The sequence below is a fragment of the Oenanthe melanoleuca genome, chromosome 2, assembly GCF_029582105.1.
Source record: "Oenanthe melanoleuca isolate GR-GAL-2019-014 chromosome 2, OMel1.0, whole genome shotgun sequence".
NCBI classification, from domain to species: domain Eukaryota; kingdom Metazoa; phylum Chordata; class Aves; order Passeriformes; family Muscicapidae; genus Oenanthe; species Oenanthe melanoleuca.
In genome coordinates this window covers 101,208,213-101,225,629 of record NC_079335.1, presented here as the reverse complement: position 1 = coordinate 101,225,629, position 17,417 = coordinate 101,208,213, and the positions used below count along the sequence as shown (strand labels likewise).

The window sequence follows — 17,417 nt, the reverse complement described above, 5'->3', positions numbered from 1 at the left end:
CTCAGAAATGTATAATATGAAGCTATGAAAGCAGATACAGTGAGTCTCTGCTGACACTGACCAAAATGTCACCAATTTTATTAGAACACAGAACAGCATAAAGCAAAAAAAAGGAAGGAATTGCTTAGTTATAGCTGTGTTTGCTGTGTCTTTGTCTCCCTGAGTACCTGAGAGTGGAACAAAATTACCAGCAGTCACATTACAGAAATAGGTTGACAAGCTGGATGACCCTGTAAATCTTGTTCACATCTCATGTTTGGGCTCTTGACTTGAAACTTAAATGACTTTCATATCACAGCTTTTGCAAGGAATCTGCTTTGTCGTTCTAAAGAGCTTCTGCCAAACTGAGATTGAATGATGAATGCTTTGTTCTACCTGGCACGTCTGGAGGAACAAAACCCACCCCTCCACCTCCTCCCCCTATGCCTGGAGTTACTGTTTGAGATACTCTATGAGGGAAGGTGCACACTAAAGAAACAGTCAGGAAATAAAAAAAAAAAAATCTCAAACACCAGAATCGTTTATTCCCTTGAAATGCAATGACTCCTTTACAACCACAGTTCCTGATCTCTCCCAACACACATCAGCCCAGCTGTCCCTCCGTCCGTCTTACTCTGGTGTCATCTGGAGTGGCACGGCACAGCAGGAAAAGAGACCGGTTCACTGTGAGACCTGCTACTCACTCTCTTACAGTGTAACGGCCCCCCTTCCAGCCGCACAGCGCTGTGGGGAGCTGGTCCTGATGGCCACCAACCACACAAAGCCTTGCTGATCCTCTGGCCCAGGAACAGCACAAGGTGGTGGAGCACAACTAGCCCCTTCTGCATCACTGCAGACCTGTCTACCACATAGGGTGAAACAAAGACTTGAGGAGTTTCCATGACAGACGACAACCACAATGATTGGCTTGAACATGCAGGATGACTGCTCACACCAGCTCCCTCTCAGCTCTCTCTGTGCCCAGCCATTTGGAGCATGGACACTGAGGACACAGCAGCACCGCCTGCAGGACAGCAGGGATGGGGGATGCAACCTCTCCTCTTCCATTGTTTGGGATGTCCAAGCAAAAGGTTTCTCAATTTGTAATTTTCACTGTATTTTCAAACAGAACAGCAACCAGCTTTTTCCTCTTTTTTCCTGTTCATTTAGAGAACAACCAATAGGTTTCACCTACAAAGGCACTGTGAGCAGCTGAAGAAATGAGTACCAGATGTACATACCTGCCTGCTGGGCAGTCTGGGGGATCTGTTGACTCCGCTGTGAGTTGTACTGGACTGAGGCAATGGGTCTGTACTGCTGAGTTGTTGAGGTAGGGTACTGACCAGATGGGTAATAATACACTGGCATCTGCCAAGAAAGAGAACAGTAAACTCTAGAGATCAAAGATTTATAAAATAGAACAAAACAGGGAGGGGGAGCAAGAGTTCAAGTCAAGCATATTAAGCAACCATCTTGGCAATCAAGAGAAGAGGTTTGCCTCCTGTCTCCTCAAGAATTGCTGCTTGCTTTCAGCTGTGCTAGGAAAAGGGCTATCAGTGCCCACATTTATTTTCACATACTTTAGGAAATAGGAAAAAAAATTAATTGAAAGAGAAAAAAACCAGAGGATTCATAAAAAGCTATACCAAAGAAAAAACATCAGAGTAACTTTTTATCTTTATCACAGAAAAATATCCAAAAAATACAGAAAAATGAATGCAAACAATGCTGTCCATATCAAAATAACTCATATAGACAGCTTGTTGAATCGTTAAAGGAACTCTGTAGAAAACAGTCCAGTCAAAGCAAGGAATGGCCTGGAGTACAAATATGTAGAAACAAGGGGGAGAGCAAGATGGAGTGTCTGAACCCTTAACAATTGTAAGGTAATTATCAGATTGATGCTTCTGATTAACAGGTACATCCCTTCTTACATGAACATTTCCCTCTAAAGCCTTTTTTGCTCTTGGTGTGAAAACAATTACAGTTCAAAAAATAATCACAGCTGTTTTCTTGTAGGAGCTGAGGGCAGGCATTAAGTCAGCAAGTTCTGCTAGATGTTCTTCTTTATTTTCTATTATTATTTTCATTACAAAGAAATATGTACTACAGCTCCTTATCACACAGGTAAACATGAATGTTTGAGGGTGACTGGAGTAAAAGATTTTTCCTATACAGGCCACACCACTGTTACTGAGACATTTGAGCTAAACAGTTTTCAATTGACCCTTCGCAAGTTCAAAGCACTCAAAATTTTTCATTTTCAGCTGTCAGGAATACCGTAGGCATCTGACAGAATTTGGCAATGTATAGTATGAACAGACTGCAGAGGCACCCAGGCTTGGGTGAACATTGCTTTTCTCACAACTTCTGCTACAGCTGTCAGCATTTCTTAATAAATCATATAATTTTTTTCTCACTTTGTACATAGAATTTATCCTACACAGACATATGCACAGAGTCAGATCAAGTGCTTTTTTTTTTTTTTTTTTTTTTATGCAAATCGATAACTATTTTTGCCAGTTTTATTTGCATGGAAGAAATATTCCTAATACAGATCATTCAACGTGATCATCCATAAAGTTAGCAGAATAAAGGTAACTACTGCTAGGATATCATAAGAGAGATCAGAAATTTTCCTTGGAAAATTTCCCATCTCAGATGAGGAAAAAAAATGGCATAGACACAAAAGACCAGGCAAGGCTAGGCTATGGATTGCGACTCAAGCAAGTAGAAGCCTACTGAATGGGTAACTGTGGTGGGAGAAGGATTAAAGATTAACCAAGCTGGACTGGGTGGTGATGGTGAAGTTAACCTCACAGATAATTGACAGTCAACAGCATCTGTCAATCAAGAGGCTGAACACTCATTCATTCTTCAAGTTCTATTAATCTTCTTTTCAACCAATTGATTTTTTTCCCCTCTCTCTGCTTATATCAACCTGATTCAAACAAGTATGAGAAAAACTCATAGAAAAACTCAAGGTTTTGACTGGAAAATGCGGTAAACTACCCTCCCTTCAGGCAATACCAAGTGACACATAATGGCTACTGCCTGCCCTCAAGCCATTAGTTTTGTTAGTGACTGATGTAACAAAACCAAAATGCCTTTGTAGAATGAACACCACCACAAATCATGAATTTGTTTCTCTGCAAAGAAAAGCCACAAGGAATAGGAAAGTGGTCCTACATATTTAAGGCACAAAATCATTCTTTAAGCAGTATAAACTGTGGATCAGGAAAGTTTATTGTGATAAACTCATGTCATGCACAGCTGATTGCTCTCCGCAATACTCTTGACTCAGCAACACTCAACAGGAGACTTGAAAGAAATGAGGAGACCCATTCCAAGTCAAGTCAATGCAAAATGATCCAGCCTTGGGTCAGGGGAATAGAACAGACATTCTTATAAATATTCTTTATTTTCTATTAACATATTCTACAAACTAAAGAGCATTAAACCCTTGTGGAAATACTCTCACTTATCTTGCCAGAAGCTTAATCTCAGTTAAAGGATTTATTTGATCTACCCTCAACTTCCTAATTTTCCAGTGTACACAAGCCCCTAGATACTTAAAAATACATAAGCATTTGACAACTATGAGAATTACCTCTTGGGAAATTATTCTGTAGGTATTAACCTTGAAACATCACCTGAAGAATCTAAATTTTGAAGTCAGGTTTATAGTTGAACATGCTGAGCACAAATATATAAACTGAAGCATAGACTTTCTTATTTTTACCACACACATAAAACCTCAGTGTTCATCACACAGTTGTCTCCCTTGCTCTCATTTCCTCAGTTCATTGGAGTACATTTGTTATGCACTTAAAAGTTTATGACAGTGCAGCCTATCAGCATGAAAAAAAATACTTGTAGTAAAAGGGTAAAAAAAGTATTCATTTATAAAGATTAATTGAAGAATTAGACAGTAGTCATGCACACATGACATGAAAACAAGATGTTTGGCTTTTGGTAGGTTTTGTGGTTTGATTTTATGTGTGCGTGTGTGTTTTGTTGGTTTTTTTTGTTTCGTTTGTTCATTTTTTGTTTGCTGGGGAGGGTCAGGTTTAGTTCTATTTAAAGCTCACACATTAAAAGAAGGGCTTGGTGTAAAATGTAGACATGGTCTAAAATAGGTCTTACATGCTTGAGGGGCTCAGAAGAATCCATTCTGATTTATGTTGAGAACATCTCTGTGTCAGTAGTTGAAATGTTATTTTTCCCTTCTGATTCTACTTTGGTGAACAGTGGAATTAAAGGGATCAGAGGTAATGAGATAATCGTCTACTCTGATCCTCTTGAATTTTTTAGTTTCTCATCACATCAGCGTTACTAAAACATTTACTAATGTGCTCTTCAAGAAAAAATCTTACATTTCTGTAGCAGTCAACCAACATGCCAAATTATACTTGAGTTGCATTTCCATGTGAAATGAACAGTCCAACCTTCAATCTTTTGCTTGTAAAACATTTTATTTACAGAACCAGAAGGTTTCCGTGGCACTAACAAGCATGCCAATGAAGCCATACAATTACCTGAAAAATAAAATAAATTTACCATAAAAATGTGCTTCTAAGACCACCCTCTTTAATCTAAAAGCACAGTTTTTTGATCTTAATCCTTAATGCTGTGAAAAATATTTTTTTGTATTATTTTTAACAATGACCCTGTTTTTAGGCTGACCATTCCACTGCATTCTTTTGTTTTTTTCTCCTATACAACACTTTAACTTAAATTGTAACAGGACTGGGCATATCATGTCAAAGACTCATGAAATGGAAGAGTCAGACATTACTTTTTCCTCTTTCTCATGTGCTCTAGATGATACGCAGAGACTCACTGCAGCATGGACTTTCTGCTTTGTTCTGTCCACATACAGTCTGGAATCTATTATGAGGCTGGTTGTCTCTCTGGGTCCTCTCCAGCATGAAATTCACTGGTACATTGTTCATTCCCTCACGGCAGGATCAAGAGTCTACACATACTTCAGGATGATTTTACTTTCATAAACTGCCTCCCTACTTGATTCAGCCATTTGACTGGTACTCTACCTTGTCTTAACACTGCTGATATCCAGAAAGGTTTAGACTACCACCTTCATCCAGATGCTGACAGCATTGGTAATGCAACTGATACAGGCACATAAATGAGAGTGAAGAAGACGAGAAACCCCAGTGATACATGGACACATGAATGTGCCATTTCTTCCCAATATCTAACTGACATGGATCAGTCATTCTTCAAGATCTTTTCCTCCCTGCCCCCTCCATAATAATTACAGTAGCAGGTAACAAAAATTAATGCCTTGTAACATGTCCTCCAATATAATATTCAAAGATCATCAAGAAAAGCCCTGCCCATTTGCAATGACTCCCCAAGCTTCTTCATAACAAGTTTTCTAGAGGAGATATACTATGAGTAAAAATTTTGTCTTAGGATCATTACAGATTCTAAAGGAGAGGGCTTCTGCAGAGACAGATGATTAAAGATGACACAAAATTAATGATGATACTAAGTTAATTCAGATGAAAAATCCCTCAACATGTTGATTATTTCTCCAGGCCTCTCCATGAATTCATGCTATCTCACTTTTGGATGTAATTTTCCCAGTATACCTTCCAGAAGAATGAGTCAGAGGTGAAAATAACTTTTAAGGGAGGATATCCTTTCCCATTGACATAGTAATTTTTTCCACTTCTTCATTTGCAGAGGCAAAGACAGCACCATTAATAAAATGATAGTGGAAAGTTTTTTCCACTACAAAGCAGAATGTAGACCTCTGTTAAAGGGGTTGGTCCATAAGTGTTTGGTCCAGAAAAACTATCAGAGAGAGAAGAAAATTGAAAATAAAGGAAGCAAAGATATATATGTTTGATATTCATGATAGAAAGCAAACAGGTATTTGCTGCTAAAAATCCCTTTCAGAAAACCCCAGGTATCATTTAAAATATGGGTTGGTTTTTCTGCTTTTGTTTTCTTTTTTCTAATTGGCTAAACAAAGAGAAATCTTCATTTTCAGTTTATTAAATGATGACTTTGTTGTCAAGCTGGAGAATACCTGTGATGAAAGAAGAAGCAAAAAGAAACCAAAAGGTTTCTTTCACCACTTCTTAGGCATATCACTTCAAACTCAGTCTGCTTCTGCTTTAATAGAGACTGGGAGAAAGAATCTTGGAGAGCAGCTATAGAGCCACGTTTAACTGAACTTTAATAGAAAAACTAATAATTTAAATGCAGTACCACTGGGTATGTAGGTTTGAAACACTTCTTTCTCTTTCTTTCAGCTCCCAAAGGAAATGATCATACTCACAGGATCTCCACCTAAGTTGTCATTGCTATTTTCCAACAGCATACAGGATATCACATCCACCCTTATCAGCAGTGCATTTACATGAACTAATTAGCCATTAAAGTCATACCTCTTTTATACTGATATAAATTCAACAGCAACATTTAAGATACAAAAGTGCTTTTAAATTGATTGCATTGCATTGATTAATGCATCACATAATGTTTTGCTTCCATTACCATCTTTATTGCTTTTTTTTTCCTCAGAGCCTGCCTCAGACCACCTGCTACAGTGTCTGAGAGCAGCCTTACTATTGCATCTAAGCCCCAAAGACCAACAATAGCTGACTCAGACTGACAATAGCCACTACCACTGTGAAGCTGTGCCATGAGCAGGACAAGGATTTGGAATCCATCTGCCGTGTACAGAAAACTAAGCTCTCAGGGCAAAAGAACTACTATTTCCCAAGGATTCACTCTTATCTCTTTATAAGAGGGATCCCCTATGTGCCGTACATGTGCTGCATGTAGTATACAAATCACTTTCTAGGACTGAAGTGAATGAATTAAAACTTGAAATGTGAATCAGAAGCTTCCATCTATGCATGCAGATGCGGAGAGTTGTTGCCCTCTCTCCCTTCTGGTAGACCAAGGCCACGATGCTTTCAAGAGATATTATAGACACTAAATTCTGCCTTGCCCTCTTCCAGGTATCTGACAAGGATTTTTTGTAACAGCAGCAAGCTGGAGATGGGTGTTATCTGCACAACCAGAGGAAGTTAACATCACTGAATTTCTCACCTTTCTACACCTCCCCCCGAGGACAAACCATACCCCAGTGAAATAACTGATGCTGTTGCTAAGCAAAAAGATATTTTTCTGCTCTCACTAACTTTCCACTTTGTTAAAATATAGCAGAAAAGCAGCTCAGGTATGGACAGAGACACAGTCACCATTAGACACACCAGTACTGTACTGGTCCTACAGCAGCCTGTATGTGAAAAGGCACCTTCTCATCATTTGGCCTGTGAAGAAATTAATCTGCCTCTCAATAGTATCAGTACAAGGATTAACTTGGAAAAGAACTTCACCAATTAATGCTACACCATTCTGAGTGGAAATCCTGCGCCCTGCTGCGCGCACAGGGGTGAAATCCAGCACTCCCACAGCAAGGTTCAGCCAGGGGCATGAGCAGTGGGCAAACCTGAGCAAAGCAGCTGACGGTGGGTCTAGCAGAGACTCCAGGGCGAGATAAACATCTGGCCTCACCGAGGGGGTGAGGAGGTGGTGCGTGGTCCCTTCAGGACAGGCAGCACCATCCTGCAGCTCACTCAACTCCCACAGCAAACCCTGGCTGCAGAGCTGGGAAACATCAGTCAGTGCCTGCTGTGGTGGCAGCCTGTAAAATGGAGGTGCTCACATTTACCTGGTTCACTAGAAGTGTCGTGAGGTTGGATTAAATGGTGCTGGAAAAAACTGAGGGCACCTGAGAATTGTACCTGAGGAGTAAAGCCTGGACAGCCTCTACTTAGGAGACACAATCTACATGGGAAGATGGATTCATCTGGGAATTTTGCTCTTTAGGTAATTTTTTTCTCCCAAATTTAAAAAAACACCAAACCTGCTACATTTGGCAAACTGTGAAATATTTTTCTAGCAATATTTTCAATTTTTTTGTAAAAGAAATCACATTATATTGAACTTCAGCTTCTTCACACTTATTTTTAGCAAGCGCTCTTTCAGAGAAAATAGCTGCACATTTTTTAACCACAGAAATTATGGATTGCACAGTCCTCTATGAGACGTCAGCATCTAGTAGTCCTCAGATTGCTTTTATTGCTAATTAGTGATCTAATTAACTAGATCCTTAGCCCACTTACAACACTGTAACAGTAAAAAATCCTTCATTCCTATGTCAATACCAAATTCCTTTAATAAACACATATGGAGATTTTCAGTGAGATGCAGTAAGCAAAAGCCAACCAACCAAACAACCACTTCCAACAGGGTTTACAATAGTCACATTAAAAAAAAAAGGTGAAGTTTTGTACTTTCTAAAATATTTTTCTTCCAAAGGATAAAATGAAAACAAGATAAATACTATATATATACCATTTAAAGTAGAATTTAAATGAAGTTATTTATAATTGGATAAAGAAATTTGTCTTTTCATTGTGTATGCCCTGAAAATTGGCCAGAAAGTCATCTGTGCATTTTACTTCTTGACAGTAATCACTTTCAATATTCTGTAAATGTACCCAGGAGACAAGCAGAGATGTTTGGTAATGAACAGTAAAACATAACCAGTCTCCAGGAAGACAGTTAAAATTACTGATCTGTGACACCTCACATGTTCAAGTCAATTAAATATGATTAACAACTACCTGGGCTGATGTGCATTTTGCTCTTTTCGTACATGCAAGGGGAAAAAGTAGCGTGGGCATTTACTCACCCTCCTCCTTCATATTCATGTGCAGATGCATCATGGAGTACAAACATATGTTCAGAAAATGTTTTGAGGAGAGGGAAGGAAATGATGAAACCCAGGAAATGACAAAGGCTTTCAAAGTATGTTGCTGCCTAAAGATCTGCTAAAACTTTTTTTTGCTAAACTTTTACCAGGGGGAAAAAGAAAAAATATCTGGAATTTATTTTCCCTTCCTGATGTTATAAAGTGCCAAAGTGGCAGGGAAGGTTTTGCCTACCTGAGGAGGTGGTGGTGGCTGTTGCACGAAACCCTGGGGCGGTGGTGGTGGCTGCAGCACCTGCTGGGACACTGGCGGTCCTGAACCCGTGAAGCCTCCTGGGGGAAGCTGCTGGCTTGGGGAGGCCATGATGTAACCTGTCTGCTGGGCAGGCTGCTGCAGGATCGGTGAGGGGTACATGGGGCCAGAAGGCGACTCGGGGTTGTCTCCTGATGATTGACGACTTAAGCTCATCTGGTTAAACTGCGCTGTCATGTCATCTCGCTGTGGGACAGAAAGCAGGAGAAGAGGATATAGACATGATGCCTGCAGCAGGCACATGAATTAGCAAAATAAAATAGGTTCAGAGCATGAGGAGGGGGAAGGAATCACTCAGCTCCAATCTCCAATCTATGCCAAACTTTGTAAGGAGATCTACAAAATGGGCACAATTAAAATGAAAATCACTATATGTGCTTTGACAAAGACTTCCAGACTGAAAGGTGAATAGCATCATTTGGCAAAAAAGCCAATTATTTTGGCTCTCCCCTGCGACCCTCACCTTTAATTCCAAAGTGAGAAATGAACTTTACAGAGTTCAAAAGAAGATATTTTAAATATAATGGGCATTAATATAACATTATATATACCTATATCCTCAAATACAGAATGTGTCAGCCAAACAGATACTGGTAATTTCACCTGTGTTCCAAGAGGAATTCAATAGGATTCAGCTGCAGATCTTTCCCTTTCTGCACTGCTTTGAAAATCCAAGGTTGTAAACATAGAGAACGTAAAAAAAAACCGGCTAATCCTAATGCTGGTATTACAAGGCTTTTTTTCTGTGTTTGAGAGAAACAAGTTTTATACTTGACTGAAGGAGGTTAAAGAAAAAGCATGTATCTGTGGTAGGATGAACATACCATATAAAAGCAATGGACTTAAATTTCATTACATGCTAGTAATAATAGAGGCATTCTGAACTGTGTCTGTTAGTTCTCAAAAAAAGATTCATGCTATTAAATGCTCTCAATTTATTCTATGAAGGTCAAATATTTACAAGTGTGGGTGTGGTTCAAGGCATCTTCATTTGTGCTCATATCCTGAGACCTTTAAATAATCAACATAAAACTCCATTGTGTGCTAATATGCCAATTACCGATAGGAAATAAGCACTATAACAATGCTTTTTGCTCAGAACATTCATACTATTTTTTAAGAGAAGTCTCTGTGTTGGGTTAATGTGGCTAGAAATCTGTATTCTATCACCATCTGTTTAAACCGGGTGGGATAGTGATTCCTTATCTCTGTGGCACATACCATCTGTTAATGGTCCATTTTTAAGACAAGATGGGGCAATCATCTTTATCTTTTCCACAATCCATGCTCCCTCCAGGAAGATATCATCTGCTGCTGGCCCATTAAGTCCCACTGTATGACTGATAAAATTACATCATCCCATTGGGAGATGCTCCAGCCAGGGGGAGGAACCAAGCCTTTCCTACCTAGATAAAAACGGAGCTGTTGGACAGCAAGTTATTCATTTTTCCACTGGATTCCAGAGGAGAAGCCAGACCTTTCCACTTCATCCTGGGGCTTTTGGAGGAAGGCTGCACCCTTCTACAGGAGCACTGCTTCAGCTGAACCACACCTGCCACTGCAGGGGGACTGTAGCCACCATTTAATTGGACTGCTACCAACACCCTGACTGACGAGGTACCAGGTTGTATTCTGACTCTGTCAGGGTTGGGATTGTTTTTTGTAATACTGTATTTCTATTTTAATTTTCCTAGTAAAGAATGGTTATTCCTAATTCCCATATCTTTGCCTGAGAGCCCCTTAATTTCAAATTTATAATAATATGGAGGGAGGGGGGTTTACATTCTCCATTTCAAAGAGAAGCTTCTGCCTTTATTGGCAGATAACTGCCCTTCAAACCAAGACAGTCTCTTAATATTGTTAGCAGCCCTGTGGTATTTTACTCTTCAAAACCATCCTGAAACAATGCATTTGATGTCCAGAAACTTCAAAATGTGTTAAAAATGAAACAAAATGAAACAAAATAAAACAAAATTAAAAGTTTGCTGGTGGAAAGCACTGCTGGGACTCACCCTCACCTACAGAGACTCACCCTCACGACTGACAGCAAATGTCATGGACATCAATGACGACAAAATATCAATGTTTTACACACTACTGACAGATCATCATGTGGTATACAGAAGTAATGCTGTTAACTTTACCATCATCCTACATTCATATTCAGATACATGATTGTCTCTGTGACACTGTTCCTTTTAAAAGCTGTGATATTCATTACCAGAATGGCAAATGACCGCACACAGATTCTACAAGAAACTTCACTGAACGAGGAATGCCTCTAGATTTTCACAAAAGAGAAAAACATCTTCAAATACAATCTATATAGTATTTGTATAATGTAATGTATACTGAAGATAGTAATTCAGCTGAAGTTAATTAACCAATAAAATTAATAGCCTTCTTGTGACGGTCACGAGGGCAACCTAATATTCCTGCTGCGGACTTTTCAAGAGAATTAGCATTAAGACATGCAACTTCTGTTCAGCATAGAATATTTATTTTCCTTTAAATGATATCAATCATCTACTAGTCTTTAGTAACATTATTTTATCTGCAAGGATCCATTCAGCTTTGTTTCCATATCTTACTATAACTATGTGACATTGGCGAAAAAAATATCAATCATAAACAAGATGATTAGAGCAAGAGAGAAAAACAACAAAAAAAACCTTATAGTGCCCCTTTAAAATGTCAGCTCCATTTTAGAACAGTATAATCCTAGCCCTGTAAGCAACAAGCCAGAATCAGACTCCAGAACACTCTATTTATTTTCATTATATACAGCCATTCCATTGGTGCATTGTCATGAGGCACACGACACCTTCTGCAGCTGTTTCACTGCTACTCTCCTTCCTAAGACCTCTGATATTACCAAGGAATAAATCCAGGCAGTGGATTTAGTACATGGATAAAATAATATAACATGAAAAATAATGATTTCTAGAGGCCTCTTCTTCTATCTGGGTGGACATGAAAGAGGGATAACAAAAATCTCAGCTATTCAAGTTAGCAATTCAAGGTCACTTGGCATTAAGTGAGGAGACATAAGCTCCTACCAGCAGGCACAACAAAATATTTTTTTGGAGCGTCTGCCAAGCAGGTAGAGAGCACTGCTCTAAGTTTACTCTTCAAGTTAGGTAACCAGAATCAGTGGGAATGCTCGTACAAAATGCCTGTCTGTACCAAAGCATAAAAGTGAACAGGTATTTAGACAAGGTTCTCACGTGGGACACCTGTTGCTGTTCATCCCAGAGGTTTTCAGACACACATACTCACATCTCCAACTTCAAGGAAAGAAAAATAAATAAGAAATCTTTAGTACCACGGAAAACTGCTGCGTTGGGGAGACTGGCAGGAGATGCTGGGGAGGATAAGAAACTGCTGGATATTGAACTGACTGAGAAGATGGCTGCATTGTCTGAACAGGCTGCAAAACAAGCAAAGAAAAAGATAATAAATTCCACCAGAGAAAGATAACAAACACCACCACCACCACCACCTTTGTTATTGCAAACAAAGATCTCAAACACAGCTCTGAAAATACAAGTGACTCATCACCAGCCTGAGTACAAGAGTCAAGTATTGTGATTTCAGTCTTCATTTTAGCCTTATACCAAACAATTATTTATTACTGATATTTCTGTCTGTTTTCATGGATTTAACAGCTATTAGATTAAACATAGCCACAGCTATACCTTCTTACTTGTAATGTGAGGCAAAGCCAAATTATGATTCTACATTTAATTTACAAATACAAAAATGGAAAGCAGCATAGTGTAAGTGTATATTTGAATTTCGCTGTTAGTGACTGATTAAACTCCATGTCACAGGCAAAGGAATAATGATTGTAAAGCTGCTTTGGGAGAACACAAGAGTTTAAAAAAATTAAAAACCAAAGAACAGGCTGTGAATTACCAACAAACAGGCCATTGGCTTGGAGCAGACGTTTATCTAAGTGAAAAAAACAGTTTTCCACAGCACTATTACCTTGGAATACTTTTAGTATTCCTTTCATTTTTGCCTCTCATATAACTTCTTGCAGGTTTGCTACTATGTCTGTCTTCTAAAACTGGGAAGATCAAGTCAAGAAATAAGAGCCATAACCATATAAGTCCAAACCCAGTAAAACCAAAGCAACTTCACTGAATTCAAGCACTGTATTTCTGCGTAACCTGAGATGAAGCTGTGCCAAATTATAAAGCTAGACAAGAATCACAGTTGATCTTGGCTGCTCTGTGACTGAGCAGTATATAGGATTGATGCTAGGGTAGTTCCCTCTGCCTGCTCTGCACTGGGAGAACAGGCATGCAATCCACAAAATTAAGTTTGAACCAGACCCAAAATCTGCTGCCCATGCTCAGCCACGTCTGGCTATATGCCACAGGCAGCACAGGGAACAGAGAGCCAACATACCATTGCACTGTGCTCAGACAAAATTGCTCTTCCTGCTGTAGCTCCAGAACTTCTAGCTCAGAGCAGGATCAATGCCAGAATATTGGTGCAGGCAGAAAAAACCACCAATCTGGAGCAAAAGTGCTTAGAAAGCATCCATGGATTGGGCCAAATACAACCAGACATGAAAGTGTTTGTAGAGCTATTTTTGTACTTTATTCTTTGTCTCAAACCCACTGTTGTCAAAAGAGAAATGTCCCTGGCTTTTTGGAGACAATTACAGACTGCACTGGTTTGAGAATGAACACTTCAGCTTTCTCTAATGGATGAATTTTGCAAACTAATTTTATGTAGACATGCATCAACACAATTAACAGCACTTTTGAAAAAGAAATTATCCTTAAGATAAAATTGAAGATGTAATCTTCCCTCTCCATCTGTTTTATCCATATTGAAAAGAAAATCCTGATATTTGGTCTAGCCACATTCCTCCCTACTTTCCTCTGGAGAAGAGGAAAGAGCTCCTTCTTTTTTCTGGTGACACCACACATACCTGTGTGACAAGATGACTTGCTATTTGCTGCTGTGGCTGTTGAACCTGCTGAGGCTGCTGGGGTGAAGGCTGCTGCTGAGACTGTCCCACCACTTGGCTCCTCACTGTCTGCTGGCCACTGGGAGGATTGTATATTGCCGGCGTTCCATCAGGATTTACAAATGGTTGACCTGAAATAAAACACCTGGCTCTTGTGGGAAACTTTTAAGAGCAGACTGTTTTCTATGTGAAAGCAAACAATTTTGCTTTAACTGATCACTATTTAGCCGACCTGCTACAAGAGTAAAGTGTTCATCACTCTCAATATCTCATTATTGTAATTACAGTATCAGACAGCTTTTATTTTCTTTCAGGCAAGACAGCAGATATTTGTTTCAGCAGTATGATTTTCCAAGGAATGGGTGGAAAGTTACCATGACTATAAGATGATTCAGATGCTATGGTTACTTGAAATCATGCAATGATGAATCAATTAACATTAAAATTGAACTTCGGAGCTAACACTGAAGGTAGAGAATGTTCCCTTGCATTTTCCTCTCACACAACAGCAGTCAAATGCGCACAATTACTTCACAACAATATAGTTTGTAGGAAAGGGGGAAAAAACAAACCCACACTTGTTACTAATTTACTTACACATTCTAATAACACAGAGCTGTACTTTTGAGAGCTGTGCCCTATACACTTAGAGGAGCTAGCACTCCAGTTTTCAAGGAAGAAACACCTAAGGTGCACTCAAGAATCTCTTAAATACAAATTCTGTTGTGAGTTCTACTAAGTTATTAAACCCATTTTGCTTCTGATAATTAAGCTGGGGGAAATAACCTTGCAAAAAAAAAAAAAAGTTTGTTTAAAATAAAAAGTTTACCCAAGTAATTGTCCTGGAAACAAAAAAGGAATTATATTTCTCAGTAGGAAAAATATTTTTCATGACCCCAGTTCTCTTTTCACTTTCAAATAAATCTGCAAACCAAAGGAATTATAAATGTTTTAATGAGAAAAGAAGAGCAATTTTAGCAATGATGTGATAATCTTTAAAGTAGGTAACTAAAGTATGAATTTCTGAGATAAAAAGGGAGATCTGGAGGAGTTCAGGGATTTGGAGAAATAGTGAAAAAATGATTTGTGCCCTACAAAGCATCTCTAGCTGTTCTATCTACTCCTCAGCCTTCTAGTTTCTCCCTCCAATGAATCATGGTCAGAAATGCATGAAGAGCATTGGCTAAAGAGCCTTGCCTTCTCTCTCTCTAAAGCATCAAGTTTCTGGATGAACTTATCACCACATTCATGCTGACAAAAGACATGAGTGAATGAAAAAGAAGCACGGGGCAGTCCTGTCTACTGATTTCCTAATTCTTGCTGTGAACGTGCTGGGTGACTATGGCATGGAGTCCCAAACTTTGGGAATCTCAAGCCCAGAAGTACTTAAGAAGACTGAGTGAGCAGGATAACATGCTCCCAAACCCTGTGTCAGATGTTCAAAGGCAAGCTAATAAGGAGCATTTCCTGCAGCTTAATGAAAGATGACAGAATTGAAAGTGTAAGGTCCCAGCAACACTTTTAATGATGAAAAAAGAGACGACTTTTCATGAAGAAATCTTGAAATCAGAAATTAAAAGGAGACATCAGAAGGTAACAAGGAAGACATTTTTAAGTTATTAACTGTGGCCCTGATAGAAGGGCAAAGATTGCAATGTCATTTCAAGGAGTATGAATGAAAAGTAAATGCTTTTAAATTGTCAGAGGGGTTAAGGAAAAATGTGTCAAGAGGAATCCTTTAAAGGGTAAAGCAAGGGGATGAAGTAAGTGAAATAGAGAGCACAGACACACAAATGGTTCTTTGCCAAAGCAAGTAAGAAGCTTGACTATCTGGGGAAGGAGAAGACTAAAGCAAGGAGAGAAAATAAAGCAAACTGCAGATATGGAAAAGAAAGCATGGATTCCAACACCTGGGAAGGAGCAGATTTATAATCAGGGCAGGAAGAAATTGACAGCATCTCTGGATATCATTAGGGGTTCGCACAGTCAATGACTATGCAGTGTAAAAGGAAGGAAAGATCTTTAAAGGACACAGTGTTATGATAAAAAGAGAGAAAAGGACTGGAAATAGCCACTCTGCAAAAGGAGAAGAAAGAGCTAAAGAATGGTATTACACAGGGAAAGAAAATCTATTCATTTCAAGAAACAAAGATCCTTTTTCCTTTTCTTTCAACTGTCTTCTCTTCATTTCTGTTTCTGACAGCATCCATCACTTCGACAGTCAATCACAGAGCAATCTAAATCTCCTCCCCATGGAGCTTCTTTTGTAATGTTTCCCTAATAAGATGCAAAGATTCTGAGCCCAAAGAGTGACAATTTTGCAGCATGTATTTTGCTGTATGTGAAAAACACAGCAGATGTCAAAATTAAGCCTGGCTTCTAGCACAAGAGAGCAGCATGAAGCTAGAAGTGAGACAAGAATTTTAGGTTTTTAAAGAATCTGCTCCCTCCATTACTTTATTATGCATATATTTACATGGGAGCCACAAGGTTTGAAAGAAACACAAAATAATAAATACATAAAAATACTTGCTCCCTGAATGCTAAACATACAAACATGCATGGGTTTCCCAATGATGCATTTGCAGACAGAGGCTCACAGGGAGGGAAAGTGCCCTGGTCCAGTGACAGTATTGAAAGGCATTATACCTCTAGCAGAAAAATAATTACTATCTACGTACCAGGCAAAAATATGAACTAGCTGCTGCAATTTGCTAAATTGACAAGACAGATGTAGGAGATGTTCCTCTTACATGGCTCTTCAGGCTTTCAAGGGTGATGAACTTCAGTCTCAGTTCCCTCCAGGAACAAGCCAAGGAACAAGGCTGGCCAGGAACAAGCAATATCTCTCAGCTGTTTGTGGGTTCCAAGTAGCATCAATTCCTTTCATTTGTTTCTCAGTCCTGTCACCTGAATTATGGTTGACTCCTGCCCAGGCCTGATGAGTTTTGCATGGAAATGGACCATATGGTGAAACACAAAATGTTGTCTTCTGTATTGACCAAAAAATTTCAGTATTGCGGACAGAACTGTCAACTACCAGAACAGAAATAAGCAAATTATTGTAATGAGGGATCTTTTCCTTGCTGACAGTATTAGGCTCTCATGCCAATAATTCAATGGCTTGGAAAAAAGTACACTCAAAGAGCAAAGACTTTAGAAGTGCAAGTTACTAAGTCGTCTCTCTGGACAGAACATATCTAACTTACTGAATCTAAACAAACAAGAACTCTTCCTTGATTTTAAATACGCTGACAATATTAATCAGCCCCAGATACTACCCTCTATATATACCTGTAGTAAGACTGGCTTAAGAGTTTACCAAGGCTGTATTTTTCTTAAATGCTGCAATTTTCTCGACTGAGCTATGACAAAAA

The 17,417-nt window shown here is 39.0% G+C and overlaps 1 protein-coding gene across 28 annotated transcripts in view; it reads right to left on the bottom strand.

The window, feature by feature from the left end:
- The window catches only part of ARPP21 (cAMP regulated phosphoprotein 21), a 207,764-nt gene that overhangs the window by 35,279 nt on the left and 155,068 nt on the right, over window positions 1–17,417 (bottom strand). For all 28 annotated transcript variants that reach the window (XM_056484275.1, XM_056484270.1, XM_056484271.1 and 25 more), the window contains 4 exons: window positions 14,002–14,171; window positions 12,379–12,483; window positions 8,976–9,239; window positions 1,221–1,347 (listed from right to left, as the gene is read on the bottom strand). In XM_056484275.1, coding sequence (XP_056340250.1) covers window positions 1,221–1,347; window positions 8,976–9,239; window positions 12,379–12,483; window positions 14,002–14,171 — 666 coding nt within the window. The remainder of the gene's footprint in view (window positions 1–1,220; window positions 1,348–8,975; window positions 9,240–12,378; window positions 12,484–14,001; window positions 14,172–17,417) is intronic.